Genomic DNA, 27,500 nt, shown 5'->3' with positions numbered 1-27,500 from the left:
GGGAGGAGAGAGTTAGGGTCCCTACAGATGGGCGGAGGAGAGAGTTAGGTTCCCTACAGATGGGAGGAGTAGGAGAGAGTTAGGGTCCCTACAGAGGGGAGGAGGAGAGAGTTAGGGTCCCGCCAGATGGGAGGAGGAGAGAGTTAGGTTGGTGGTCAGTACTGAGTCTAGGTTGGTGGTCAGTACTGAGTCTAGGTTGGTGGTCAGTACTGAGATGGTGGTCAGTACTGAGATGGTGGTCAGTACTGAGTCTAGGTTGGTGGTCAGTACTGAGTCTAGGTTGGTGGTCAGTACTGAGACTAGGTTGGTGGTCAGTACTGAGTCCAGGTTGGTGGTCAGTACTGAGATGGTGGTCAGTACGGTGATGGTGGTCAGTACTGAGTCCAGGTTGGTGGTCAGTACTGAGATGGTGGTCAGTACTGTGATGGTGGTCAGTACTGAGTCTAGGTTGGTGGTCAGTACTGAGTCTAGGTTGGTGGTCAGTACTGAGTCTAGGTTGGTGGTCAGTACTGAGATGGTGGTCAGTACTGAGTCTAGGTTGGTGGTCAGTACTGAGTCTAGGTTGGTGGTCAGTACTGAGTCTAGGATGGTGGTCAGTACTGAGTCTAGGTTGGTGGTCAGTACTGAGTCTAGGTTGGTGGTCAGTACTGAGTCTAGGTTGGTGGTCAGTACTGAGTCTAGGTTGGTGGTCAGTACTGAGTCTAGGTTGGTGGTCAGTACTGAGTCTAGGTTGGTGGTCAGTACTGAGATGGTGGTCAGTACTGAGTCTAGGTTGGTGGTCAGTACTGAGTCTAGGTTGGTGGTCAGTACTGAGTCCAGGTTGGTGGTCAGTACTGAGTCTAGGTTGGTGGTCAGTACTGAGTCTAGGTTGGTGGTCAGTACTGAGTCCAGGTTGGTGGTCAGTACTGAGTCTAGGTTGGTGGTCAGTACTGAGTCTAGGTTGGTGGTCAGTACTGAGTCTAGGTGGTCAGTACTGGTCAGTACTGAGTCTGAGGTTGGTGGTCAGTACTGAGTCTAGGTTGGTGGTCAGTACTGAGTCTAGGTTGGTGGTCAGTACTGAGTCTAGGTTGGTGGTCAGTACTGAGTCCAGGTTGGTGGTCAGTACTGAGTCTAGGTTGGTGGTCAGTACTGAGTCCAGGTTGGTGGTCAGTACTGAGTCCAGGTTGGTGGTCAGTACTGAGTCTAGGTTGGTGGTCAGTACTGAGTCCAGGTTGGTGGTCAGTACTGTGATGGTGGTCAGTAGTGAGTCTAGGATGGTGGTCAGTACTGAGTCTAGGTTGGTGGTCAGTACTGAGTCCAGGTTGGTGGTCAGTACTGAGTCCAGGTTGGTGGTCAGTACTGTGATGGTGGTCAGTACTGAGTCTAGGTTGGTGGTCAGTACTGTGATGGTGGTCAGTACTGCGTCTAGGTTGGTGGTCAGTACTGAGTCTAGGATGGTGGTCAGTACTGAGTCTAGGTTGGTGGTCAGTACTGAGTCTAGGTTGGTGGTCAGTACTGTGATGGTGGTCAGTACTGTGATGGTGGTCAGTACTGAGTCCAGGTTGGTGGTCAGTACTGTGATGGTGGTCAGTACTGTGATGGTGGTCAGTACTGAGTCTAGGTTGGTGGTCAGTACTGAGTCTAGGATGGTGGTCAGTACTGAGTCTAGGTTGGTGGTCAGTACTGAGTCCAGGTTGGTGGTCAGTACTGAGTCTAGGTTGGTGGTCAGTACTGAGTCCAGGTTGGTGGTCAGTACTGAGTCTAGGTTGGTGGTCAGTACTGAGTCTAGGTTGGTGGTCAGTACTGAGTCTAGGTTGGTGGTCAGTACTGAGTCTAGGTTGGTGGTCAGTACTGAGTCTAGGATGGTGGTCAGTACTGAGTCTAGGTTGGTGGTCAGTACTGAGTCTAGGTTGGTGGTCAGTACTGAGTCTAGGTTGGTGGTCAGTACTGAGTCTAGGTTGGTGGTCAGTACTGAGTCTAGGTTGGTGGTCAGTACTGAGTCTAGGATGGTGGTCAGTACTGAGTCTAGGTTGGTGGTCAGTACTGAGTCTAGGTTGGTGGTCAGTACTGAGTCTAGGTTGGTGGTCAGTACTGAGTCCAGGTTGGTGGTCAGTACTGAGTCTAGGTTGGTGGTCAGTACTGAGTCTAGGTTGGTGGTCAGTACTGAGTCCAGGTTGGTGGTCAGTACTGAGTCCAGGTTGGTGGTCAGTACTGTGATGGTGGTCAGTACTGAGTCTAGGTTGGTGGTCAGTACTGTGATGGTGGTCAGTACTGAGTCTAGGTTGGTGGTCAGTACTGAGTCCAGGATGGTGGTCAGTACTGAGTCTAGGTTGGTGGTCAGTACTGAGTCTAGGTTGGTGGTCAGTACTGTGATGGTGGTCAGTACTGTGATGGTGGTCAGTACTGAGTCCAGGTTGGTGGTCAGTACTGTGATGGTGGTCAGTACTGTGATGGTGGTCAGTACTGAGTCTAGGTTGGTGGTCAGTACTGAGTCTAGGATGGTGGTCAGTACTGAGTCTAGGTTGGTGGTCAGTACTGAGTCTAGGATGGTGGTCAGTACTGAGTCTAGGATGGTGGTCAGTACTGAGTCTAGGTTGGTGGTCAGTACTGAGTCTAGGTTGGTGGTCAGTACTGAGTCTAGGTTGGTGGTCAGTACTGAGTCTAGGTTGGTGGTCAGTACTGAGTCTAGGTTGGTGGTCAGTACTGAGTCTAGGTTGGTGGTCAGTACTGAGTCTAGGTTGGTGGTCAGTACTGAGTCTAGGTTGGTGGTCAGTACTGAGTCCAGGTTGGTGGTCAGTACTGAGTCTAGGTTGGTGGTCAGTACTGAGTCTAGGTGGTGGTCAGTACTGAGATGGTGGTGGTCAGTACTGAGTCTAGGTTGGTGGTCAGTACTGAGTCTAGGTTGGTGGTCAGTACTGAGTCTAGGTTGGTGGTCAGTACTGAGTCTAGGTTGGTGGTCAGTACTGAGTCTAGGTTGGTGGTCAGTACTGAGATGGTGGTCAGTACTGAGATGGTGGTCAGTACTGAGATGGTGGTCAGTACTGAGATGGTGGTCAGTACTGAGTCTAGGATGGTGGTCAGTACTGAGTCTAGGATGGTGGTCAGTACTGAGTCTAGGTTAGTGGTCAGTACTGAGTCTAGGTTAGTGGTCAGTACTGAGTCCAGGTTGGTGGTCAGTACTGAGTCTAGGTTGGTGGTCAGTACTGAGATGGTGGTCAGTACTGAGTCTAGGTTGGTGGTCAGTACTGAGTCTAGGTTGGTGGTCAGTACTGAGTCTAGGTTGGTGGTCAGTACTGAGTCTAGGTTGGTGGTCAGTACTGAGTCTAGGTTGGTGGTCAGTACTGAGTCTAGGTTGGTGGTCAGTACTGAGTCTAGGTTAGTGGTCAGTACTGAGTCTAGGTTAGTGGTCAGTACTGAGTCTAGGTTGGTGGTCAGTACTGAGTCTAGGTTGGTGGTCAGTACTGAGATGGTGGTCAGTACTGAGTCTAGGTTGGTGGTCAGTACTGAGTCTAGGTTGGTGGTCAGTACTGAGTCTAGGTTGGTGGTCAGTACTGAGTCTAGGTTGGTGGTCAGTACTGAGTCTAGGTTGGTGGTCAGTACTGAGTCTAGGTTGGTGGTCAGTACTGAGTCTAGGTTGGTGGTCAGTACTGAGTCTAGGTTGGTGGTCAGTACTGAGATGGTGGTCAGTACTGAGTCTAGGTTGGTGGTCAGTACTGAGTCTAGGTTGGTGGTCAGTACTGAGTCTAGGTTGGTGGTCAGTACTGAGTCTAGGTTGGTGGTCAGTACTGAGTCCAGGTTGGTGGTCAGTACTGAGTCTAGGTTGGTGGTCAGTACTGAGTCTAGGTTGGTGGTCAGTACTGAGTCTAGGTTGATGGTCAGTACTGAGTCTAGGTTGGTGGTCAGTACTGAGATGGTGGTCAGTACTGAGTCTAGGTTGGTGGTCAGTACTGAGTCTGGTCAGGTTGATGGTCAGTACTGAGTCCAGGTTGGTGGTCAATACTGAGTCTAGGATGGTGGTCAGTACTGAGTCTAGGTTGGTGGTCAGTACTGAGTCTAGGTTGGTGGTCAGTACTGAGTCTAGGTTAGTGGTCAGTACTGAGTCTAGGATGGTGGTCAGTACTGAGTCTAGGATGGTGGTCAATACTGAGTCTAGGTTGGTGGTCAGTACTGAGATGGTGGTCAGTACTGAGTCTAGGTTGGTGGTCAGTACTGAGTCTAGGTTGGTGGTCAGTACTGAGTCTAGGTTGGTGGTCAGTACTGAGTCTAGGTTGGTGGTCAGTACTGAGTCCAGGTTGGTGGTCAGTACTGAGTCTAGGATGGTGGTCAGTACTGAGTCTAGGTTGGTGGTCAGTACTGAGTCTAGGTTGATGGTCAGTACTGAGTCTAGGTTGGTGGTCAGTACTGAGATGGTGGTCAGTACTGAGTCTAGGTTGGTGGTCAGTACTGAGTCTGGGTTGATGGTCAGTACTGAGTCCAGGTTGGTGGTCAATACTGAGTCTAGGATGGTGGTCAGTACTGAGTCTAGGTTGGTGGTCAGTACTGAGTCTAGGTTGGTGGTCAGTACTGAGTCTAGGTTAGTGGTCAGTACTGAGTCTAGGTTGGTGGTCAGTACTGAGTCTAGGATGGTGGTCAGTACTGAGTCTAGGTTGGTGGTCAGTACTGAGTCTAGGATGGTGGTCAGTACTGAGTCTAGGTTGGTGGTCAGTACTGAGTCTAGGATGGTGGTCAATACTGAGTCTAGGTTGGTGGTCAGTACTGGGATGGTGGTCAGTACTGAGTCTAGGTTGGTGGTCAGTACTGAGTCTAGGTTGGTGGTCAGTACTGAGTCTAGGATGGTGGTCAGTACTGAGTCTAGGTTGGTGGTCAGTACTGAGTCTAGGTTGGTGGTCAGTACTGAGTCTAGGTTGGTGGTCAGTACTGAGTCTAGGTTAGTGGTCAGTACTGAGTCTAGGTTGGTGGTCAGTACTGAGTCTAGGATGGTGGTCAGTACTGAGTCTAGGTTGGTGGTCAGTACTGAGATGGTGGTCAGTACTGAGTCTAGGTTGGTGGTCAGTACTGAGTCTAGGTTGGTGGTCAGTACTGAGTCTAGGTTGGTGGTCAGTACTGAGTCTAGGTTGGTGGTCAGTACTGAGATGGTGGTCAGTACTGAGTCTAGGTTGGTGGTCAGTACTGAGTCTAGGTTGGTGGTCAGTACTGAGTCTAGGTTGGTGGTCAGTACTGAGTCTAGGTTGGTGGTCAGTACTGAGTCCAGGTTGGTGGTCAGTACTGAGTCTAGGTTGGTGGTCAGTACTGAGTCTAGGTTGGTGGTCAGTACTGAGTCTAGGTTGGTGGTCAGTACTGAGTCCAGGTTGGTGGTCAGTACTGAGTCCAGGTTGGTGGTCAGTACTGAGTCTAGGTTGGTGGTCAGTACTGAGTCTAGGTTGGTGGTCAGTACTGAGTCCAGGTTGGTGGTCAGTACTGAGTCTAGGTTGGTGGTCAGTACTGAGTCTAGGTTGGTGGTCAGTACTGAGTCTAGGTTGGTGGTCAGTACTGAGTCTAGGTTGGTGGTCAGTACTGAGATGGTGGTCAGTACTGAGTCTAGGTTGGTGGTCAGTACTGAGTCCAGGTTGGTGGTCAGTACTGAGTCCAGGTTGGTGGTCAGTACTGAGTCTAGGTTGGTGGTCAGTACTGAGTCTAGGTTGGTGGTCAGTACTGAGTCTAGGTTGGTGGTCAGTACTGAGTCTAGGATGGTGGTCAGTACTGAGTCTAGGTTGGTGGTCAGTACTGAGTCTAGGATGGTGGTCAGTACTGAGTCTAGGTTGGTGGTCAGTACTGAGTCTAGGATGGTGGTCAGTACTGAGTCTAGGTTGGTGGTCAGTACTGAGATGGTGGTCAGTACTGAGTCTAGGTTGGTGGTCAGTACTGAGTCTAGGTTGGTGGTCAGTACTGAGTCTAGGATGGTGGTCAGTACTGAGTCTAGGTTGGTGGTCAGTACTGAGTCTAGGTTGGTGGTCAGTACTGAGTCTAGGTTGGTGGTCAGTACTGAGTCTAGGTTAGTGGTCAGTACTGAGTCTAGGTTGGTGGTCAGTACTGAGTCTAGGATGGTGGTCAATACTGAGTCTAGGTTGGTGGTCAGTACTGAGATGGTGGTCAGTACTGAGTCTAGGTTGGTGGTCAGTACTGAGTCTAGGTTGGTGGTCAGTACTGAGTCTAGGATGGTGGTCAATACTGAGTCTAGGTTGGTGGTCAGTACTGAGATGGTGGTCAGTACTGAGTCTAGGTTGGTGGTCAGTACTGAGTCTAGGTTGGTGGTCAGTACTGAGTCCAGGTTGGTGGTCAGTACTGAGTCTAGGTTGGTGGTCAGTACTGAGTCCAGGTTGGTGGTCAGTACTGAGTCTAGGTTGGTGGTCAGTACTGAGTCTAGGTTGGTGGTCAGTACTGAGTCTAGGTTGGTGGTCAGTACTGAGTCCAGGTTGGTGGTCAGTACTGAGTCTAGGTTGGTGGTCAGTACTGAGTCTAGGATGGTGGTCAGTACTGAGTCCAGGTTGGTGGTCAGTACTGAGTCCAGGTTGGTGGTCAGTACTGAGTCTAGGTTGGTGGTCAGTACTGAGTCTAGGTTGGTGGTCAGTACTGAGTCTAGGTTGGTGGTCAGTACTGAGTCTAGGTTGGTGGTCAGTACTGAGATGGTGGTCAGTACTGAGTCTAGGTTGGTGGTCAGTACTGAGTCCAGGTTGGTGGTCAGTACTGAGTCCAGGTTGGTGGTCAGTACTGAGTCTAGGTTGGTGGTCAGTACTGAGTCTAGGTTGGTGGTCAGTACTGAGTCTAGGTTGGTGGTCAGTACTGAGTCTAGGTTGGTGGTCAGTACTGAGTCTAGGTTGGTGGTCAGTACTGAGTCCAGGTTGGTGGTCAGTACTGAGATGGTGGTCAGTACTGAGTCTAGGTTGGTGGTCAGTACTGAGTCCAGGTTGGTGGTCAGTACTGAGATGGTGGTCAGTACTGAGATGGTGGTCAGTACTGAGTCTAGGTTGGTGGTCAGTACTGAGTCTAGGTTGGTGGTCAGTACTGTGATGGTGGTCAGTACTGAGTCTAGGTTGGTGGTCAGTACTGAGTCTAGGTTGGTGGTCAGTACTGAGTCTATGTTGGTGGTCAGTACTGAGTCTAGGTTGGTGGTCAGTACTGAGATGGTGGTCAGTACTGAGTCCAGGTTGGTGGTCAGTACTGAGTCCAGGTTGGTGGTCAGTACTGAGTCTAGGTTGGTGGTCAGTACTGAGTCTAGGTTGGTGGTCAGTACTGAGTCTAGGTTGTACTGTGGTCAGTACTGAGTCTAGGTTGGTGGTCAGTACTGAGTCTAGGTTGGTGGTCAGTACTGAGTCTAGGTTGGTGGTCAGTACTGAGTCTAGGTTGGTGGTCAGTACTGAGTCCAGGTTGGTGGTCAGTACTGAGATGGTGGTCAGTGTGTAATGTGTGTGTGTGTGTGTGTGTAATGTGTGTGTCTTCTCACTGTGTACGGTTGACCTCTGCGTGGGCGACGGCACTGAGGAAAGGCAGGATGTTTCCATAGTGAAGGAACAGACGGACCAATGGGATCGCTGCTTCCTGTTTCTCCCGGCAGACCTCCCCGAGGATATGAGCCGCTGATGCCGAGACCGGCTGGGAGGAAAACACATTAAAACAATCTACAGTACCCTTTACATTAGGTATCTACAGTACCCCCCTTTACATTAGGTATCTACAGTACCCCCCTTTACATTAGGTATCTACAGTACCCTTTACATTAGGTATCTACAGTACCCCCCCTTTTACATTAGGTATCTACAGTACCCTTTACATTAGGTATCTACAGTACCCCCTTTACATTAGGTATCTACAGTACCCCCCTTTACATTAGGTATCTACAGTACCCCCCCTTTACATTAGGTATCTACAGTACCCCCCTTTACATTAGGTATCTACAGTACCCTTTACATTAGGTATCTACAGTACCCCCCCTTTACATTAGGTATCTACAGTACCCTTTACATTAGGTATCTACAGTACCCTTTACATTAGGTATCTACAGTACCCCCCTTTACATTAGATATCTACAGTACCCTTTACATTAGGTATCTACAGTACCCTTTACATTAGGTATCTACAGTACCCTTTACATTAGGTATCTACAGTACCCCCCTTTACATTAGGTATCTACAGTACCCTTTACATTAGGTATCTACAGTACCCTTTACATTAGATATCTACAGTACCCCCTTTACATTAGGTATCTACAGTACCCTTTACATTAGGTATCTACAGTACCCTTTACATTAGGTATCTACAGTACCCTTTACATTAGGTATCTACAGTACCCTTTACATTAGGTATCTACAGTACCCTTTACATTAGGTATCTACAGTACCCCCCTTTACATTAGATATCTACAGTACCCTTTACATTAGGTATCTACAGTACCCTTTACATTAGGTATCTACAGTACCCTTTACATTAGGTATCTACAGTACCCTTTACATTAGGTATCTACAGTACCCCCCTTTACATTAGATATCTACAGTACCCTTTACATTAGGTATCTACAGTACCCTTTACATTAGGTATCTACAGTACCCTTTACATTAGGTATCTACAGTACCCCCCTTTACATTAGATATCTACAGTACCCTTTACATTAGGTATCTACAGTACCCTTTACATTAGGTATCTACAGTACCCTTTACATTAGGTATCTACAGTACCCTTTACATTAGATATCTACAGTACCCTTTACATTAGGTATCTACAGTACCCTTTACATTAGGTATCTACAGTACCCTTTACATTAGGTATCTACAGTACCCTTTACATTAGATATCTACAGTACCCTTTACATTAGGTATCTACAGTACCCCCCTTTACATTAGATATCTACAGTACCCTTTACATTAGGTATCTACAGTACCCTTTACATTAGGTATCTACAGTACCCTTTACATTAGGTATCTACAGTACCCTTTACATTAGGTATCTACAGTACCCTTTACATTAGGTATCTACAGTACCCCCTTTACATTAGGTATCTACAGTACCCTTTACATTAGGTATCTACAGTACCCTTTACATTAGGTATCTACAGTACCCCTTACATTAGGTATCTACAGTACCCTTTACATTAGGTATCTACAGTACCCTTTACATTAGGTATCTACAGTACCCTTTACATTAGGTATCTACAGTACCCTTTACATTAGGTATCTACAGTACCCTTTACATTAGGTATCTACAGTACCCTTTACATTAGGTATCTACAGTACCCCCCTTTACATTAGGTATCTACAGTACCCTTTACATTAGGTATCTACAGTACCCTTTACATTAGGTATCTACAGTACCCTTTACATTAGGTATCTACAGTACCCCCCTTTACATTAGGTATCTACAGTACCCCCCCTTTACATTAGGTATCTACAGTACCCTTTACATTAGGTATCTACAGTACCCTTTACATTAGATATCTACAGTACCCTTTACATTAGGTATCTACAGTACCCTTTACATTAGGTATCTACAGTACCCCCCTTTACATTAGGTATCTACAGTACAGTAGGTATCTACAGTACCCTTTACATTAGATATCTACAGTACAGTACCCTTTACATTAGGTATCCCTTTACATTAGTTATCTACAGTACCCTTTACATTAGATATCTACAGTACCCTTTACATTAGGTATCTACAGTACAGTAGGTATCTACAGTACCCTTTACAGTAGATATCTACAGTACCCTTTACATTAGGTATCTACAGTACCCTTTACATTAGGTATCTACAGTACCCTTTACATTAGGTATCTACAGTACCCCCCTTTACATTAGGTATCTACAGTACCCTTTACATTAGGTATCTACAGTACCCCCCCTTTACATTAGGTATCTACAGTACCCTTTACATTAGATATCTACAGTACCCTTTACATTAGGTATCTACAGTACCCTTTACATTAGGTATCTACAGTACCCTTTACATTAGATATCTACAGTACCCTTTACATTAGGTATCTACAGTACCCTTTACATTAGGTATCTACAGTACCCTTTACATTAGATATCTACAGTACCCTTTACATTAGGTATCTACAGTACCCTTTACATTAGGTATCTACAGTACCCCTTTACATTAGGTATCTACAGTACCCTTTACATTAGATATCTACAGTACCCTTTACATTAGATATCTACAGTACCCTTTACATTAGGTATCTACAGTACCCTTTACATTAGGTATCTACAGTACCCTTTACATTAGGTATCTACAGTACCCTTTACATTAGGTATCTACAGTACCCTTTACATTAGGTATCTACAGTACCCCCCTTTACAGTAGGTATCTACAGTACCCCCCCTTTACAGTAGGTATCTACAGTACCCCCCCTTTACATTAGGTATCTACAGTACCCCCCTTACATTAGGTATCTACAGTACCCTTTACATTAGGTATCTACAGTACCCTTTACATTAGGTATCTACAGTACCCTCCTTTACATTATGTATCTACAGTACCCCCCTTTTACATTAGGTATCTACAGTACCCTCCCTTTACATTAGATATCTACAGTACCCCCCTTTACATTAGGTATCTACAGTACCCCCCTTTACATTAGGTATCTACAGTACCCTTTACATTAGATATCTACAGTACCCTTTACATTAGGTATCTACAGTACCCTTTACATTAGATATCTACAGTACCCTTTACATTAGATATCTACAGTACCCTTTACATTAGATATCTACAGTACCCTTTACATTAGATATCTACAGTACCCTTTACATTAGATATCTACAGTACCCTTTACATTAGATATCTACAGTACCCTTTACATTAGGTATCTACAGTACCCCCCTTTACATTAGGTATCTACAGTACCCCCCTTTACATTAGGTATCTACAGTACCCTTTACATTAGGTATCTACAGTACCCTTTACATTAGGTATCTACAGTACCCTTTACATTAGGTATCTACAGTACCCTTTACATTAGGTATCTACAGTACCCTTTACATTAGGTATCTACAGTACCCCCCCTTTACATTAGGTATCTACAGTACCCCCCTTTACATTAGATATCTACAGTACCCTTTACATTAGGTATCTACAGTACCCTTTACATTAGGTATCTACAGTACCCTTTACATTAGGTATCTACAGTACCCTTTACATTAGATATCTACAGTACCCTTTACATTAGATATCTACAGTACCCTTTACATTAGATATCTACAGTACCCTTTACATTAGATATCTACAGTACCCTTTACATTAGATATCTACAGTACCCTTTACATTAGGTATCTACAGTACCCTTTACATTAGGTATCTACAGTACCCTTTACATTAGGTATCTACAGTACCCCCCTTTACATTAGGTATCTACAGTACCCCCCTTTACATTAGGTATCTACAGTACCCCCCCTTTACATTAGGTATCTACAGTACCCCCCCTTTACATTAGGTATCTACAGTACCCTTTACAGTAGATATCTACAGTACCCTTTACATTAGATATCTACAGTACCCTTTACATTAGATATCTACAGTACCCCCTTTACATTAGGTATCTACAGTACCCCCCTTTACATTAGGTATCTACAGTACCCTTTACATTAGGTATCTACAGTACCCTTTACATTAGGTATCTACAGTACCCCCCTTTACATTAGGTATCTACAGTACCCTTTACATTAGGTATCTACAGTACCCCCCTTTACATTAGGTATCTACAGTACCCCCTTTACATTAGGTATCTACAGTACCCTTTACATTAGGTATCTACAGTACCCCCTTTACATTAGGTATCTACAGTACCCTCCTTTACATTAGGTATCTACAGTACCCCCCTTTACATTAGGTATCTACAGTACCCCCCTTTACATTAGGTATCTACAGTACCCCCTTTACATTAGGTATCTACAGTACCCCCTTTACAGTAGGTATCTACAGTACCCCCCTTTACAGTAGGTATCTACAGTACCCCCCCTTTACATTAGGTATCTACAGTACCCCCTTTACATTAGGTATCTACAGTACCCCCATTACATTAGGTATCTACAGTACCCCCCTTTACATTAGGTATCTACAGTACCCCCCTTTACATTAGGTATCTACAGTACCCCCTTTACATTAGGTATCTACAGTACCCCCTTTACATTAGGTATCTACAGTACCCCCCTTTACATTAGATATCTACAGTACCCCCTTTACATTAGGTATCTACAGTACCCCCTTTACATTAGGTATCTACAGTACCCCCCTTTACATTAGGTATCTACAGTACCCCCTTTACATTAGGTATCTACAGTACCCCCCCCTTTACATTAGGTATCTACAGTACCCCCTTTACATTAGGTATCTACAGTACCCCCTTTACATTAGGTATCTACAGTACCCCCCTTTACATTAGGTATCTACAGTACCCCCTTTACATTAGGTATCTACAGTACCCCCCTTTACATTAGGTATCTACAGTACCCCCCTTTACATTAGGTATCTACAGTACCCCCCTTTACATTAGGTATCTACAGTACCCCTTTACATTAGGTATCTACAGTACCCCCTTTACATTAGGTATCTACAGTACCCTTTACATTAGGTATCTACAGTACCCCCCTTTACATTAGGTATCTACAGTACCCCCTTTACATTAGGTATCTACAGTACCCCATTAGGTATCTACAGTTTACATTAGGTATCTACAGTACCCCCTTTACATTAGGTATCTACAGTACCCCCTTTACATTAGGTATCTACAGTACCCCATTAGGTATCTACAGTTTTTACATTAGGTATCTACAGTACCCCTACAGTTTACATTAGGTATCTACAGTACCCCCTTTACATTAGGTATCTACAGTACCCTACCCTTTACATTAGGTATCTACAGTACCCCCTTTACATTAGGTATCTACAGTACCCTTTACATTAGGTATCTACAGTACCCCCCCCCTTACATTAGGTATCTACAGTACTACCCCTTACATTAGGTATCTACAGTACCCCCTTTACATTAGGTATCTACAGTACCCCCTTTACATTAGGTATCTACAGTACCCCCTTTACATTAGGTATCTACAGTACCCCCATTTACATTAGGTATCTACAGTACCCCTTTACATTAGATATCTACAGTACCCTTTACATTAGGTATCTACAGTACCCCCAGTTTACATTAGGTATCTACAGTACCCTTTACATTAGGTATCTACAGTACCCCCTTTACATTAGGTATCTACAGTACCCTTTACATTAGGTATCTACAGTACCCCCTTTACATTAGGTATCTACAGTACCCCCTTTACATTAGATATCTACAGTACCCCCCTTTACATTAGGTATCTACAGTACCCCCTTTACATTAGGTATCTACAGTACCCCCCTTTACATTAGGTATCTACAGTACCCCCCTTTACATTAGGTATCTACAGTACCCCCCTTTACATTAGGTATCTACAGTACCCCCTTTACATTAGGTATCTACAGTACCCTTTACATTAGGTATCTACAGTACCCCCCTTTACATTAGGTATCTACAGTACCCCCCTTTACATTAGGTATCTACAGTACCCCCTTTACATTAGGTATCTACAGTACCCCCTTTACATTAGGTATCTACAGTACCCCCTTTACATTAGGTATCTACAGTACCCCCTTTACATTAGGTATCTACAGTACCCCCCTTTACATTAGGTATCTACAGTACCCCCTTTACATTAGGTATCTACAGTACCCCCCTTTACATTAGGTATCTACAGTACCCCCTTTACATTAGGTATCTACAGTACCCCCCTTTACATTAGGTATCTACAGTACCCCCCTTTACATTAGGTATCTACAGTACCCCCTTTACATTAGGTATCTACAGTACCCTTTAGGTATCTACAGTACCCTTTACATTAGGTATCTACAGTACCCCCATTTACATTAGGTATCTACAGTACCCCCCTTTACATTAGGTATCTACAGTACCCCCCTTTACATTAGGTATCTACAGTACCCCCTTTACATTAGGTATCTACAGTACCCCCTTTACATTAGGTATCTACAGTACCCCCTTTACATTAGGTATCTACAGTACCTACAGTACCCCCTTTACATTAGGTATCTACAGTACCCTTTACATTTATCTAGTATCTACAGTATCTACAGTACCCTTTACATTAGGTATCTACAGTACCCCCTTTACATTAGATATCTACAGTACCCCCTTTACACAGTACCCTAGATATCTACAGTACCCCCTTTACATTAGGTATCTACAGTACCCCCCTTTACATTAGGTATCTACAGTACCCTTTACATTAGGTATCTACAGTACCCCCCTTTACATTAGGTATCTACAGTACCCTTTACATTAGGTATCTACAGTACCCCCCTTTACATTAGGTATCTACAGTACCCCTTTACATTAGGTATCTACAGTACCCTTTACATTAGGTATCTACAGTACCCCCCCTTTACATTAGGTATCTACAGTACCCCCCCTTTACATTAGGTATCTACAGTACCCCCTTTACATTAGGTATCTACAGTACCCCCTACAGTACCCTTACATTAGGTATCTACAGTACCCCCCTTTACATTAGGTATCTACAGTACCCCCCTTTACATTAGGTATCTACAGTACCCCCCTTTACATTAGGTATCTACAGTACCCCCCTTTACATTAGGTATCTACAGTACCCTACAGTACCCTTTACATTAGGTATCTACAGTACCCCCTTTACATTAGGTATCTACAGTACCCCCTTTACATTAGGTATCTACAGTACCCTTTACATTAGGTATCTACAGTACCCCCTTTACATTAGGTATCTACAGTACCCCCCTTTACATTAGGTATCTACAGTACCCCCTTTACATTAGGTATCTACAGTACCCCCCTTTACATTAGGTATCTACAGTACCCCCCTTTACATTAGGTATCTACAGTACCCCCCTTTACATTAGGTATCTACAGTACCCCCTTTACATTAGGTATCTACAGTACCCCCTTTACATTAGGTATCTACAGTACCCCCCTTTACATTAGGTATCTACAGTACCCTTTACATTAGGTATCTACAGTACCCCCTTTACATTAGGTATCTACAGTACCCCCTTTACATTAGGTATCTACAGTACCCCTACAGTACCCCCCTTTACATTAGGTATCTACAGTACTACCCCCTTTACATTAGGTATCTACAGTACCCCCTTTACATTAGGTATCTACAGTACCCCCCCCTTTACATTAGGTATCTACAGTACCCCCTTTACATTAGGTATCTACAGTACCCCCCCCCTTTACATTAGGTATCTACAGTACCCCCTTTACATTAGGTATCTACAGTACCCCCCTTTTAGGTATTAGGTATCTACAGTACCCTTTACATTAGGTATCTACAGTACCCCCCTTTACATTAGGTATCTACAGTACCCCCCCTTTACATTAGGTATCTACAGTACCCCCTTTACATTAGGTATCTACAGTACCCCCCCCTTTACATTAGGTATCTACAGTACCCCCCCTTTACATTAGGTATCTACAGTACCCCCCTTTACATTAGGTATCTACAGTACCTACAGTACCCCCCCTTTACATTAGGTATCTACAGTACCCCCCTTTACATTAGGTATCTACAGTACCCCCCTTTACATTAGGTATCTACAGTACCCCCTTTACATTAGGTATCTACAGTACCCCCTTACATTAGGTATCTACAGTTTACATTAGGTATCTACAGTACCCCCCTTACATTAGGTATCTACAGTACCCCCTTTACATTAGGTATCTACAGTACCCCCCTTTACATTAGGTATCTACAGTACCCCCCTTTACATTAGGTATCTACAGTACCCCCCTTTACATTAGGTATCTACAGTACCCCCTTTACATTAGGTATCTACAGTACCCCCCTTTACATTAGGTATCTACAGTACCCCCCTTTACATTAGGTATCTACAGTACCCCCCTTTACATTAGGTATCTACAGTACCCCCCTTTACATTAGGTATCTACAGTACCCCCCTTTACATTAGGTATCTACAGTACCCCCTTTACATTAGGTATCTACAGTACCCCCCTTTACATTAGGTATCTACAGTACCCCCCTTTACATTAGGTATCTACAGTACCCCCTTTACATTAGGTATCTACAGTACCCTTTACATTAGGTATCTACAGTACCCCCCTTTACATTAGGTATCTACAGTACCCCCCCTTTACATTAGGTATCTACAGTACCCAGTACCCCCCTTTACATTAGGTATCTACAGTACCCCCTTTACATTAGGTATCTACAGTACCCCCTTTACATTAGGTATCTACAGTACCCCCTTTACATTAGGTATCTACAGTACCCCCCCTTTACATTAGGTATCTACAGTACCCCCCCTTTACATTAGGTATCTACAGTACCCCCTTTACATTAGGTATCTACAGTACCCCCCTTTACATTAGGTATCTACAGTACCCCCCCTTTACATTAGGTATCTACAGTACCCCCTTTACATTAGGTATCTACAGTACCCCCCTTTACATTAGGTATCTACAGTACCCCCCTTTACATTAGGTATCTACAGTACCCCCCTTTACATAGGTATCTACAGTACCCCCCTTTACATTAGGTATCTACAGTACCCCCCCCCTTTACATTAGGTATCTACAGTATTTACATAGGTATCTACAGTACCCCCCTTTACATTAGGTATCTACAGTACCCCCCCTTTACATTAGGTATCTACAGTACCCCCCTTTACATTAGGTATCTACAGTACCCCCTTTACATTAGGTATCTACAGTACCCCCTTTACATTAGGTATCTACAGTATCTACAGTACCCTTTACATTAGGTATCTACAGTACCCCCTTTACATTAGGTATCTACAGTACCCCCTTTACATTAGGTATCTACAGTACCCCCTTTACATTAGGTATCTACAGTACCCCCCTTTACATTAGGTATCTACAGTACCCCCCTTTACATTAGGTATCTACAGTACCCCCTTTACATTAGGTATCTACAGTACCCCCCTTTACATTAGGTATCTACAGTACCCCCCTTTACATTAGGTATCTACAGTACCCCCTTTACATTAGGTATCTACAGTACCCCCTTTACATTAGGTATCTACAGTACCCCCCTTTACATTAGGTATCTACAGTACCCCCCTTTACATTAGGTATCTACAGTACCCCCTTTACATTAGGTATCTACAGTACATTAGGTATCTACAGTACCCCCTTTACATTAGGTATCTACAGTACCCCCCTTTTACATTAGGTATCTACAGTACCCCCTTTACATTAGGTATCTACAGTACCCCCTTTACATTAGGTATCTACAGTACCCCCCTTTACATTAGGTATCTACAGTACCCCCCTTTACATTAGGTATCTACAGTACCCCCTTTACATTAGGTATCTACAGTACCCCCCTTTACATTAGGTATCTACAGTACCCCCCTTTACATTAGGTATCTACAGTACTACCCCCCCTTTACATTAGGTATCTACAGTACCCTTTACATACATTAGGTATCTACAGTACCCCCTTTACATTAGGTATCTACAGTACCCTTTACATTAGGTATCTACAGTACCCCCCTTTACATTAGGTATCTACAGTACCCCCCTTTACATTAGGTATCTACAGTACCCCCTTTACATTAGGTATCTACAGTACCCCCCTTTACATTAGGTATCTACAGTACCCCCTTTACATTAGGTATCTTCAGTACCCCCCCTTACATTAGGTATCTACAGTACCCCCCCTTTACATTAGGTATCTACAGTACCCCCCTTTACATTAGGTATCTACAGTACCCCCTTTACATTAGGTATCTACAGTACCCCCCCTTTACATTAGGTATCTACAGTACCCCCCTTTACATTAGGTATCTACAGTACCCCCCTTTACATTAGGTATCTACAGTACCCCCCTTTACATTAGGTATCTACAGTACCCCCCTTTACATTAGGTATCTACAGTACCCCCCTTTACATTAGGTATCTACAGTACCCCCCCTTTACATTAGGTATCTACAGTACCCCCCTTTACATTAGGTATCTACAGTACCCCCTTTACATTAGGTATCTACAGTACCCCCCTTTACATTAGGTATCTACAGTACCCCCCTTTACATTAGGTATCTACAGTACCCCCCTTTACATTAGGTATCTACAGTACCCCCCTTTACATTAGGTATCTACAGTACCCCCCTTTACATTAGGTATCTACAGTACCCCCCTTTACATTAGGTATCTACAGTACCCCCCTTTACATTAGGTATCTACAGTACCCCCTTACATTAGGTATCTACAGTACCCCCTTTTACATTAGGTATCTACAGTACCCCCTTTACATTAGGTATCTACAGTACCCCCCCCTTTACATTAGGTATCTACAGTACCCCCCTTACATTAGGTATCTACAGTACCCCCCTTTACATTAGGTATCTACAGTACCCCCCTTTACATTAGGTATCTACAGTACCCCATTTACATTAGGTATCTACAGTACCCCCCTTTACATTAGGTATCTACAGTACCCCCTTTACATTAGGTATCTACAGTACCCCCCTTTACATTAGGTATCTACAGTACCCCCTTTACATTAGGTATCTACAGTACCCCCCTTTACATTAGGTATCTACAGTACCCCCTTTACATTAGGTATCTACAGTACCCCATTAGGTATCTTTTTACATTAGGTATCTACAGTACCCCCTTTACATTAGGTATCTACAGTACCCCCCTTTACATTAGGTATCTACAGTACCCCCTTTACATTAGGTATCTACAGTACCCCCCCTTTACATTAGGTATCTACAGTACCCCCTTTACATTAGGTATCTACAGTACCCCCCTTTACATTAGGTATCTACAGTACCCCCCTTTACATTAGGTATCTACAGTACCCCCTTTACATTAGGTATCTACAGTACCCCCCTTTACATTAGGTATCTACAGTTAGGTATCTACAGTACCCCCCTTTACATTAGGTATCTACAGTACCCCCTTTACATTAGGTATCTACAGTACCCCCCTTTACATTAGGTATCTACAGTACCCCCTTTACATTAGGTATCTACAGTACCCCCCTTTACATTAGGTATCTACAGTACCCCCTTTACATTAGGTATCTACAGTACCCCCTTTACATTAGGTATCTACAGTACCCCCTTTACATTAGGTATCTACAGTACCCCCCTTTACATTAGGTATCTACATTTTACATTAGGTATCTACAGTACCCCCCTTTACATTAGGTATCTACAGTACCCCCCTTTACATTAGGTATCTACAGTACCCCCCTTTACATTAGGTATCTACAGTACCCCCTTTACATTAGGTATCTACAGTACCCCCCTTTACATTAGGTATCTACAGTACCCCCTTTACATTAGGTATCTACAGTACCCCCTTTACATTAGGTATCTACAGTACCCCCTTTACATTAGGTATCTACAGTACCCCCTTTACATTAGGTATCTACAGTACCCCCCTTTACATTAGGTATCTACAGTACCCCCTTTACATTAGGTATCTACAGTTAGGTATCTACAGTACCCCCTTTACATTAGGTATCTACAGTACCCCCTTTACATTAGGTATCTACAGTACCCCCTTTACATTAGGTATCTACAGTACCCCCTTTACATTAGGTATCTACAGTACCCCCTTTACATTAGGTATCTACAGTACCCCCTTTACATTAGGTATCTACAGTACCCCCTTTACATTAGGTATCTACAGTACCCCCCTTTACATTAGGTATCTACAGTACCCCCTTTACATTAGGTATCTACAGTACCCCCTCACCTTTACATTAGGTATCTACAGTACCCCCCTCACCTTTACATTAGGTATCTCAGTACCCCCCTCACCTTTTACATTAGGTATCTCCAGTACCCCCTCACCTTTACATTAGGTATCTACAGTACCCCCCTCACCTTTACATTAGGTATCTACAGTACCCCCCTCACCTTTACATTAGGTATCTCCAGTACCCCCCTCACCTTTACATTAGGTATCTACAGTACCCCCCTCACCTTTTTACATTAGGTATCTCAGTACCCCCCTCACCTTTACATTAGGTATCTACAGTACCCCCCTCACCTTTACATTAGGTATCTACAGTACCCCCCCCCCTCACCTTTACATTAGGTATCTACAGTACCCCCTCACCTTTACATTAGGTATCTACAGTACCCCCCTCACCTTTACATTAGGTATCTACAGTACCCCCCCCCACCTTTACATTAGGTATCTACAGTACCCCCCTCACCTTTACATTAGGTATCTACAGTACCCCCCTCACCTTTACATTAGGTATCTACCCCCCCTCACCTTTACATTAGGTATCTACAGTACACCCCTCACCACCTTTACATTAGGTATCTACAGTACACCCCCTCACCTTTACATTAGGTATCTACAGTACCCCCTCACCTTTACATTAGGTATCTACAGTACCCCCTCACCTTTACATTAGGTATCTACAGCACCCCCCCCCCCACCTTTACATTAGGTATCTACAGTACCCCCCTCCTCACCTTTACGTTAGCCGAGGTCAACATCAGGTCTCTCAGAGGGCCGTAGTGGTCAGAGGGGAACACATGGTCCTCAGTGTAAACAATGTTTAAACGAAGAGAACCCAACTCATCCACTTTCACCGGTTTCCCTCCGTTATCCCTGGGCTGCAGAAAGTACCTAGGGAGGAGGGGAGGATGGAGAGAGAGAGAGGAGGGGAGGATGGAGAGAGAGAGAGGAGGGGAGGATGGAGAGAGAGAGAGGAGGGGAGGATGGAGAGAGAGAGAGGAGGGGAGGATGGAGAGAGAGAGAGGAGGGGAGGATGGAGAGAGAGAGGGAGGAGAGGATGGAGAGAGAGAGAGGAGGGGAGGATGGAGAGAGAGAGAGGAGGGGAGGATGGAGAGAGAGAGAGGAGGGGAGGATGGAGAGAGAGAGAGGAGGGGAGGATGGAGAGAGAGAGAGGAGGGGAGGATGGAGAGAGAGAGAGGAGGATGGAGAGAGAGAGGAGGGGAGGATGGAGAGTGAGAGGAGAAGAGGAGGAGAGGATGGAGAGAGAGAGGAGGAGAGGAGGAGAGGATGAAGAGAGAGAGAAGAGGGGAGGATGGAGAGAGAGAGAGAGGAGGATGGAGAGAGAAAGAGAGGAGGGGAGGATGGAGAGAGAGAAGAGGAGAGGAGGAGAGGATGGAGAGAGAGGGAGAGAGAGAGAGAGGAGGATGAGAGAGAGATGAGGAGGGGAGGATGGAGAGAGAGAGGAGGATGGAGAGTGAGAGGAGGAGAGGAGGAGAGGATGGAGAGAGAGAGGAGGATGGAGAGAGAGAGAGAGAGGATGGGAGGATGGAGAGAGAGAGGAGGATGAAGAGAGAGAGAGGAGGATGGAGAGAGAGGAGGGGAGGATGGAGAGAGAGAGAGAGAGAGAGAGAGAGAGAGAGAGAGAGAGAGAGAGAGAGAGAGAGAGAGAGAGAGAGAGAGAGAGAGAGAGAGAGAGAGAGAGGGGGGAGGATGGAGAGAGAGAGGAGGATGGAGAGAGAAAGGAGGAGAGGAGGGGAGGATGAGAGGATGAGAGAGAGAGGAGGATGGAAAGAGAGAGGAGGATGGAGAGAGAGAGAGAGAGAGGAAGATGGAGAGAGTGAGGATGAGAGAAAAGGAGGATGGAGAGAGAGATGATGGGAGTTTGTAGAGAGAGGGGGAGAGGAGGATGGAGAGAGGAGGGAGGACAGAGAGAGAAAGAGAGAGAGAGGAAGGAAGGAAGGAGGGGAGGATGGAGTGAGAGGGGGAGAGGAGGATGGAGAGAGAAAGAGAGAGAGAGGAAGGAAGGAAGGAAGGAAGGAGGGGAGGATGGAGAGAGGAGGGAGGAAGGAAGGTAAGGAGTGAAAAAAGAGAGATACTGTAGATGTTGTCATGTCTCACCATGCGTTGTGGAACCAGACACAGACAGACAGACAGACAGACAGACAGACAGACAGACAGACAGATATCCAACATGTTGTCATGTCTCACCATGCGTCGTGGACCCCAGCCTGTCCCAGGGCCCTCAGAGGAACTCTGACCCCTCCCAGGAACTCATCCCCAAACTTCAGGTTACTGGCATTCCACAGGTCAACCCTGCATACAGAGAGATAGAGTCAGACTCACAACACACACACTCTCTAGTTGTGTGTAGACCTGGCTCTGTGAAACACACACAGACTCACCTCAGAGCCAGCTTGTCAACTCCCTCCTCCTCCACATCAAACTGCCTCTTGGTGTGACTAAGAGGTCGTGTCACCTGTAGGACAGAGACAGAGACAGAGACAGAGACAGAGTTACTTAGAGGCTACAAACTGTCTCTTGGTGTGACTAAGAGGTTGTGTCACCTGCAGGACAGAGACAAAGACAGAGACAGAGACAGACTTACATAGAGGCACCACAGGTAGCCTAGTGGTTAGAGCGTTGGACTAGTAACCGTAAGGTTGCTGGATCGAATCCCTGAGCTGACAAGGTAAAAATCTGTTGTTCTGCCTCTGAGCAAGGCAGTTAACCCACCGTTCCCTGATTAAGGCAGCCCCCCTCGCACCTCTCTGATTCAGAGGGGTTAAATGCCCCCTCGCACCTCTCTGATTCAGAGGGGTTAAATGCCCCCTCGCACCTCTCTGATTCAGAGGGGTTAAATGCCCCCTCGCACCTCTCTGATTCAGAGGGGTTAAATGCCCCCTCGCACCTCTCTGATTCAGAGGGGTTAAATGCCCCCTCGCACCTCTCTGATTCAGAGGGCTTAAATGCCCCCTCGCACCTCTCTGATTCAGAGGGGTTAAATGCCCCCTCGCACCTCTCTGATTCAGAGGGGTTAAATGCCCCCTCGCACCTCTCTGATTCAGAGGGGTTAAATGCCCCCTGCACCTCTCTGATTCAGAGGGGTTAAATGCCCCCTCGCACCTCTCTGATTCAGAGGGGTTAAATGCCCCCTCGCACCTCTCTGATTCAGAGGGGTTAAATGCCCCCTCGCACCTCTCTGATTCAGAGGGGTTAAATGCCCCCTCGCACCTCTCTGATTCAGAGGGGTTAAATGCCCCCTCGCACCTCTCTGATTCAGAGGGGTTAAATGCCCCCTCGCACCTCTCTGATTCAGAGGGGTTAAATGCCCCCTGCACCTCTCTGATTCAGAGGGGTTAAATGCCCCCTCGCACCTCTCTGATTCAGAGGGGTTAAATGCCCCCCTGCACCTCTCTGATTCAGAGGGGTTAAATGCCCCCTCGCACCTCTCTGATTCAGAGGGGTTAAATGCCCCCTCGCACCTCTCTGATTCAGAGGGCTTAAATGCCCCTCGCACCTCTCTGATTCAGAGGGCTTAAATGCCCCCCTCGCACCTCTCTGATTCAGAGGGCTTAAATGCCCCCTCGCACCTCTCTGATTCAGAGGGGTTAAATGCCCCCTCGCACCTCTCTGATTCAGAGACAGATAGCACCAACCTTCCCTCACCTCAAAGTAGACAGACAGCACCAACCTCCCCTCACCTCAAAGTAGACAGATAGCACCAACCTCCCCTCACCTCAAAGTAGACAGACAGCACCAACCTCCCCTCACCTCAAAGTAGACAGATAGCACCAACCTCCCCTCACCTCAAAGTAGACAGACAGCACCAACCTCCCCTCCCCTCACCTCAAAGTAGACAGATAGCACCACCCTCCCCTCCCCTCACCTCACAGTAGACAGATAGCACCAACCTCCCCTCACCTCAAAGTAGACAGATAGCACCAACCTCCCCTCCCCTCACCTCAAAGTAGACAGACAGCACCAACCTCCCCTCACCTCAAAGTAGACAGATAGCACCAACCTCCCCTCACCTCAAAGTAGACAGACAGCACCAACCTCCCCTCCCCTCACCTCAAAGTAGACAGATAGCACCAACCTCCCCTCCCCTCACCTCACAGTAGACAGATAGCACCAACCTCCCCTCACCTCAAAGTAGACAGATAGCACCAACCTCCCCTCACCTCAAAGTAGACAGATAGCACCAACCTCCCCTCCCCTCACCTCAAAGTAGACAGATAGCACCAACCTCCCCTCCCCTCACCTCAAAGTAGACAGACAGCACCAACCTCCCCTCACCTCAAAGTAGACAGACAGCACCAACCTCCCCTCCCCTCACCTCAAAGTAGACAGACAGCACCAACCTCCCCTCACCTCACCTCAAAGTAGACAGATAGCACCAACCTCCCCTCACCTCACAGTAGACAGATAGCACCAACGTAGACAGATAGCACCAACCTTCCCTCCCCTCACCTCACAGTAGACAGATAGCACCAACCTCCCCTCACCTCACAGTAGACAGATAGCACCAACCTCCCCTTACCTCAAAGTAGCCAGATAGCACCAACCTCCCCTCAAAGTAGATAGACAGCACCAACCTCCCCTCCCCTCAAAGTAGACAGACAGCACCAACCTCCCCTCACCTCAAAGTAGACAGACAGCACCAACCTCCCCTCCCCTCAAAGTAGACAGACAGCACCAACCTCCCCTCCCCACCTCAAAAGTAGACAGACAGCACCAACCTCCCCTCACCTCAAAGTAGACAGACAGCACCAACCTCCCCTCCCCTCACCTCAAAGTAGACAGATAGCACCAACCTCCCCTCACCTCAAAGTAGACAGATAGCACCAACCTCCCCTCACCTCAAAGTAGACAGATAGCACCAACCTCCCCTCCCCTCACCTCAAAGTAGACAGATAGCACCAACCTCCCCTCCCCTCAAAGTAGACAGATAGCACCAACCTCCCCTCCCCTCAAAGTAGACAGATAGCACCAACCTCCCCTCACCTCAAAGTAGACAGATAGCACCAACCTCCCCTCCCCTCAAAGTAGACAGATAGCACCAACCTCCCCTCACCTCAAAGTAGACAGACAGCACCAACCTCCCCTCACCTCAAAGTAGACAGATAGCACCAACCTCCCCTCCCCTCACCTCAAAGTAGACAGATAGCACCAACCTCCCCTCACCTCAAAGTAGACAGACAGCACCAACCTCCCCTCCCCTCACCTCAAAGTAGACAGATAGCACCAACCTCCCCTCCCCTCAAAGTAGACAGATAGCACCAACCTCCCCTCCCCTCAAAGTAGACAGATAGCACCAACCTCCCCTCACCTCAAAGTAGACAGACAGCACCAACCTCCCCTCACCTCAAAGTAGACAGACAGCACCAACCTCCCCTCCCCTCACCTCAAAGTAGACAGATAGCACCAACCTCCCCTCACCTCAAAGTAGACAGATAGCACCAACCTCCCCTCCCCTCACCTCAAAGTAGACAGATAGCACCAACCTCCCCTCCCCTCAAAGTAGATAGACAGCACCAACCTCTCCTCCCTCAAAGTAGACAGATAGCACCAACCTCCCCTCCCCTCAAAGTAGACAGATAGCACCAACCTCCCCTCCCCTCAAAGTAGACAGATAGCACCAACCTCCCCTCCCTCAAAGTAGACAGATAGCACCAACCTCCCCTCCCCTCAAAGTAGATAGACAGCACCAACCTCCCCTCACCTCAAAGTAGATAGACAGCACCAACCTCCCCTCCCCTCAAAGTAGACAAACAGCACCAACCTCCCCTCCCCTCAAAGTAGACAGACAGCACCACCCTCCCCTCCCCTCACCTCAAAGTAGACAGATAGCACCAACCTCCCCCCCTCACCTCAAAGTAGACAGATAGCACCAACCTCCCCTCCCCTCACCTCAAAGTAGACACATAGCACCAACCTCCCCTCACCTCACTGTAGACAGATAGCACCAACCTCCCCTCCCCTCACCTCACAGTAGACAGATAGCACCAACCTCCCCTCCCCTCACCTCAAAGTAGACAGATAGCACCAACCTCCCTCCCCTCAAAGTAGACAGACAGCACCAACCTCCCCTCCCCTCAAAGTAGACAGATAGCACCAACCTCCCCCCCTCACCTCAAAGTAGACAGATAGCACCAACCTCCCCCCCACCTCAAAGTAGACAGATAGCACCAACCTCCCCTCCCCTCAAAGTAGACAGATAGCACCAACCTCCTCCCCTCAAAGTAGACAGATAGCACCACCTCCCCCCTCAAAGTAGACAGATAGCACCAACCTCCCCTCCCTCAAAGTAGACAGATAGCACCAACCTCCCTCCCCTCAAAGTAGACAAAGTCCCCTCCCCTCAGACAGATAGCACCAACCTCCCCTCCCTCAAAGTAGACAGATAAAGCACCAACCTCCCCTCCCCTCAAAGTAGACAGATAGCACCAACCTCCCCCCTCCAGATAGCACCAACCTCCCCTCCCCTCAAAGTAGACAGATAGCACCAACCTCCCCCCCTCAAAGTAGACAGATAGCACCAACCTCCTCTCACCTCAAAGTAGAATGTCTCATCAAACTGGGGGTTGTTGGTTTTCCTTTTCACCTTGGTCTTCTTAGCTTCTGATCTGTACAGAGAGAGAGAGAGAGAGAGAGAGAGAGAGAGAGAGAGAGAGAGAGAGAGAGAGAGAGAGAGAGAGAGAGAGAGAGAGAGAGAGAGAGAGAGAGAGAGAGAGAGAGAGAGAGAGAGAGAGAGAGAGAGAGAGAGAGAGAGAGAGAGAGAGAGAGAGAGAGAGAGAGAGAGACAGAGACAGAGACAGAGACAGAGACAGAGACAGAGACAGAGACAGAGAGAGAGAGATTAAACGACTGCCTATCACATAGAAGTCTGATAGATGTAACAGTTGATCGGTGACAGCGGTGTCTCTGTGATCGTTGGCTCTGACCTGGATGGGCCCAGCAGGGAGACCGCAGCGTACGGATCACACTGTCCATTCACGATGGGCAGGCCCTGGCACTCCAACACACTGCAGAGAGAGACTGTTAGTAACACACACACACCACACACACTACACATTACACACACACACGCATACACACACATTACACACACACGCATACACACACATTACACAAACACACACACTACACGCACACATTACACACACACAGAAACACTACACACACATACACTACACACACACACACATACATACACACACACACATTACACATTACACATTACACACACGCACACATTACACACACACACACACACACACACACACACTACACACACACTACACACACACACAGAATGCAATGTCTAAACACTCAGAGTGAGTGTTCCCTCAGAGTGAGGGCTTACTCAGAGTGAGTGTTCCCTCAGAGTGAGTGTTTCCTCAGAGTGAGGGTTTCATCAGAGTGAGTGTTCTCTCAGAGTGAGTGTTCCCTCAGAGTGAGTGTTTCCTCAGAGTGAGTGTTTCCTCAGAGTGAGTGTTCCTCAGAGTGAGTGTTCCCTCAGAGTGAGTGTTTACTCAGAGTGAGTGTTTCCTCAGAGTGAGTGTTCCCTCAGAGTGAGTGCTCCCTCAGAGTGAGTGCTCCCTCAGAGTGAGTATTCCCTCAGAGTGAGTGTTTACTCAGAGTGAGGCTCTATTCAGCTATACAGACTGCTTTGTGGCCACCACCTGTTTAGACCAATCACAGCAGAGCATCT

The 27,500-nt window shown here is 46.5% G+C and overlaps 1 protein-coding gene and 1 long non-coding RNA gene across 7 annotated transcripts in view; one reads left to right on the top strand and one right to left on the bottom strand.

Moving 5' to 3' along the window:
- The window catches only part of rasa3 (RAS p21 protein activator 3), a 156,429-nt gene that overhangs the window by 49,944 nt on the left and 78,985 nt on the right, over positions 1-27,500 (bottom strand). For all 3 annotated transcript variants that reach the window (XM_052516430.1, XM_052516428.1, XM_052516429.1), the window contains exons 6-11: positions 26,731-26,811; positions 26,340-26,412; positions 22,189-22,262; positions 21,995-22,099; positions 20,521-20,677; positions 7,460-7,608 (exon numbers count right to left, since the gene is read on the bottom strand). In XM_052516430.1, the coding sequence (XP_052372390.1) occupies positions 7,460-7,608; positions 20,521-20,677; positions 21,995-22,099; positions 22,189-22,262; positions 26,340-26,412; positions 26,731-26,811 (639 nt within the window). The remainder of the gene's footprint in view (positions 1-7,459; positions 7,609-20,520; positions 20,678-21,994; positions 22,100-22,188; positions 22,263-26,339; positions 26,413-26,730; positions 26,812-27,500) is intronic.
- LOC127928888 (uncharacterized) lies at positions 8,007-13,129 on the top strand. Of its 4 annotated transcripts, none has more exons than XR_008132652.1 (6): positions 8,007-8,060; positions 8,341-8,393; positions 8,469-8,521; positions 8,572-8,624; positions 10,814-10,841; positions 13,104-13,129. It is a non-coding gene; the product is annotated as an uncharacterized LOC127928888 (long non-coding RNA). The 4 variants fall into 4 exon arrangements; XR_008132653.1 differs by lacking the exon at positions 13,104-13,129 and adding an exon at positions 11,252-11,277; XR_008132650.1 differs by lacking the exons at positions 10,814-10,841; positions 13,104-13,129 and adding exons at positions 8,825-8,877; positions 11,024-11,080.

The sequence above is a fragment of the Oncorhynchus keta genome, unplaced genomic scaffold (assembly GCF_023373465.1).
Source record: "Oncorhynchus keta strain PuntledgeMale-10-30-2019 unplaced genomic scaffold, Oket_V2 Un_scaffold_4369_pilon_pilon, whole genome shotgun sequence".
Taxonomy (NCBI): domain Eukaryota; kingdom Metazoa; phylum Chordata; class Actinopteri; order Salmoniformes; family Salmonidae; genus Oncorhynchus; species Oncorhynchus keta.
The sequence above is the reverse complement of the archived record's forward strand: the minus strand, read 5'-3'. Positions and strand labels throughout refer to the sequence as shown.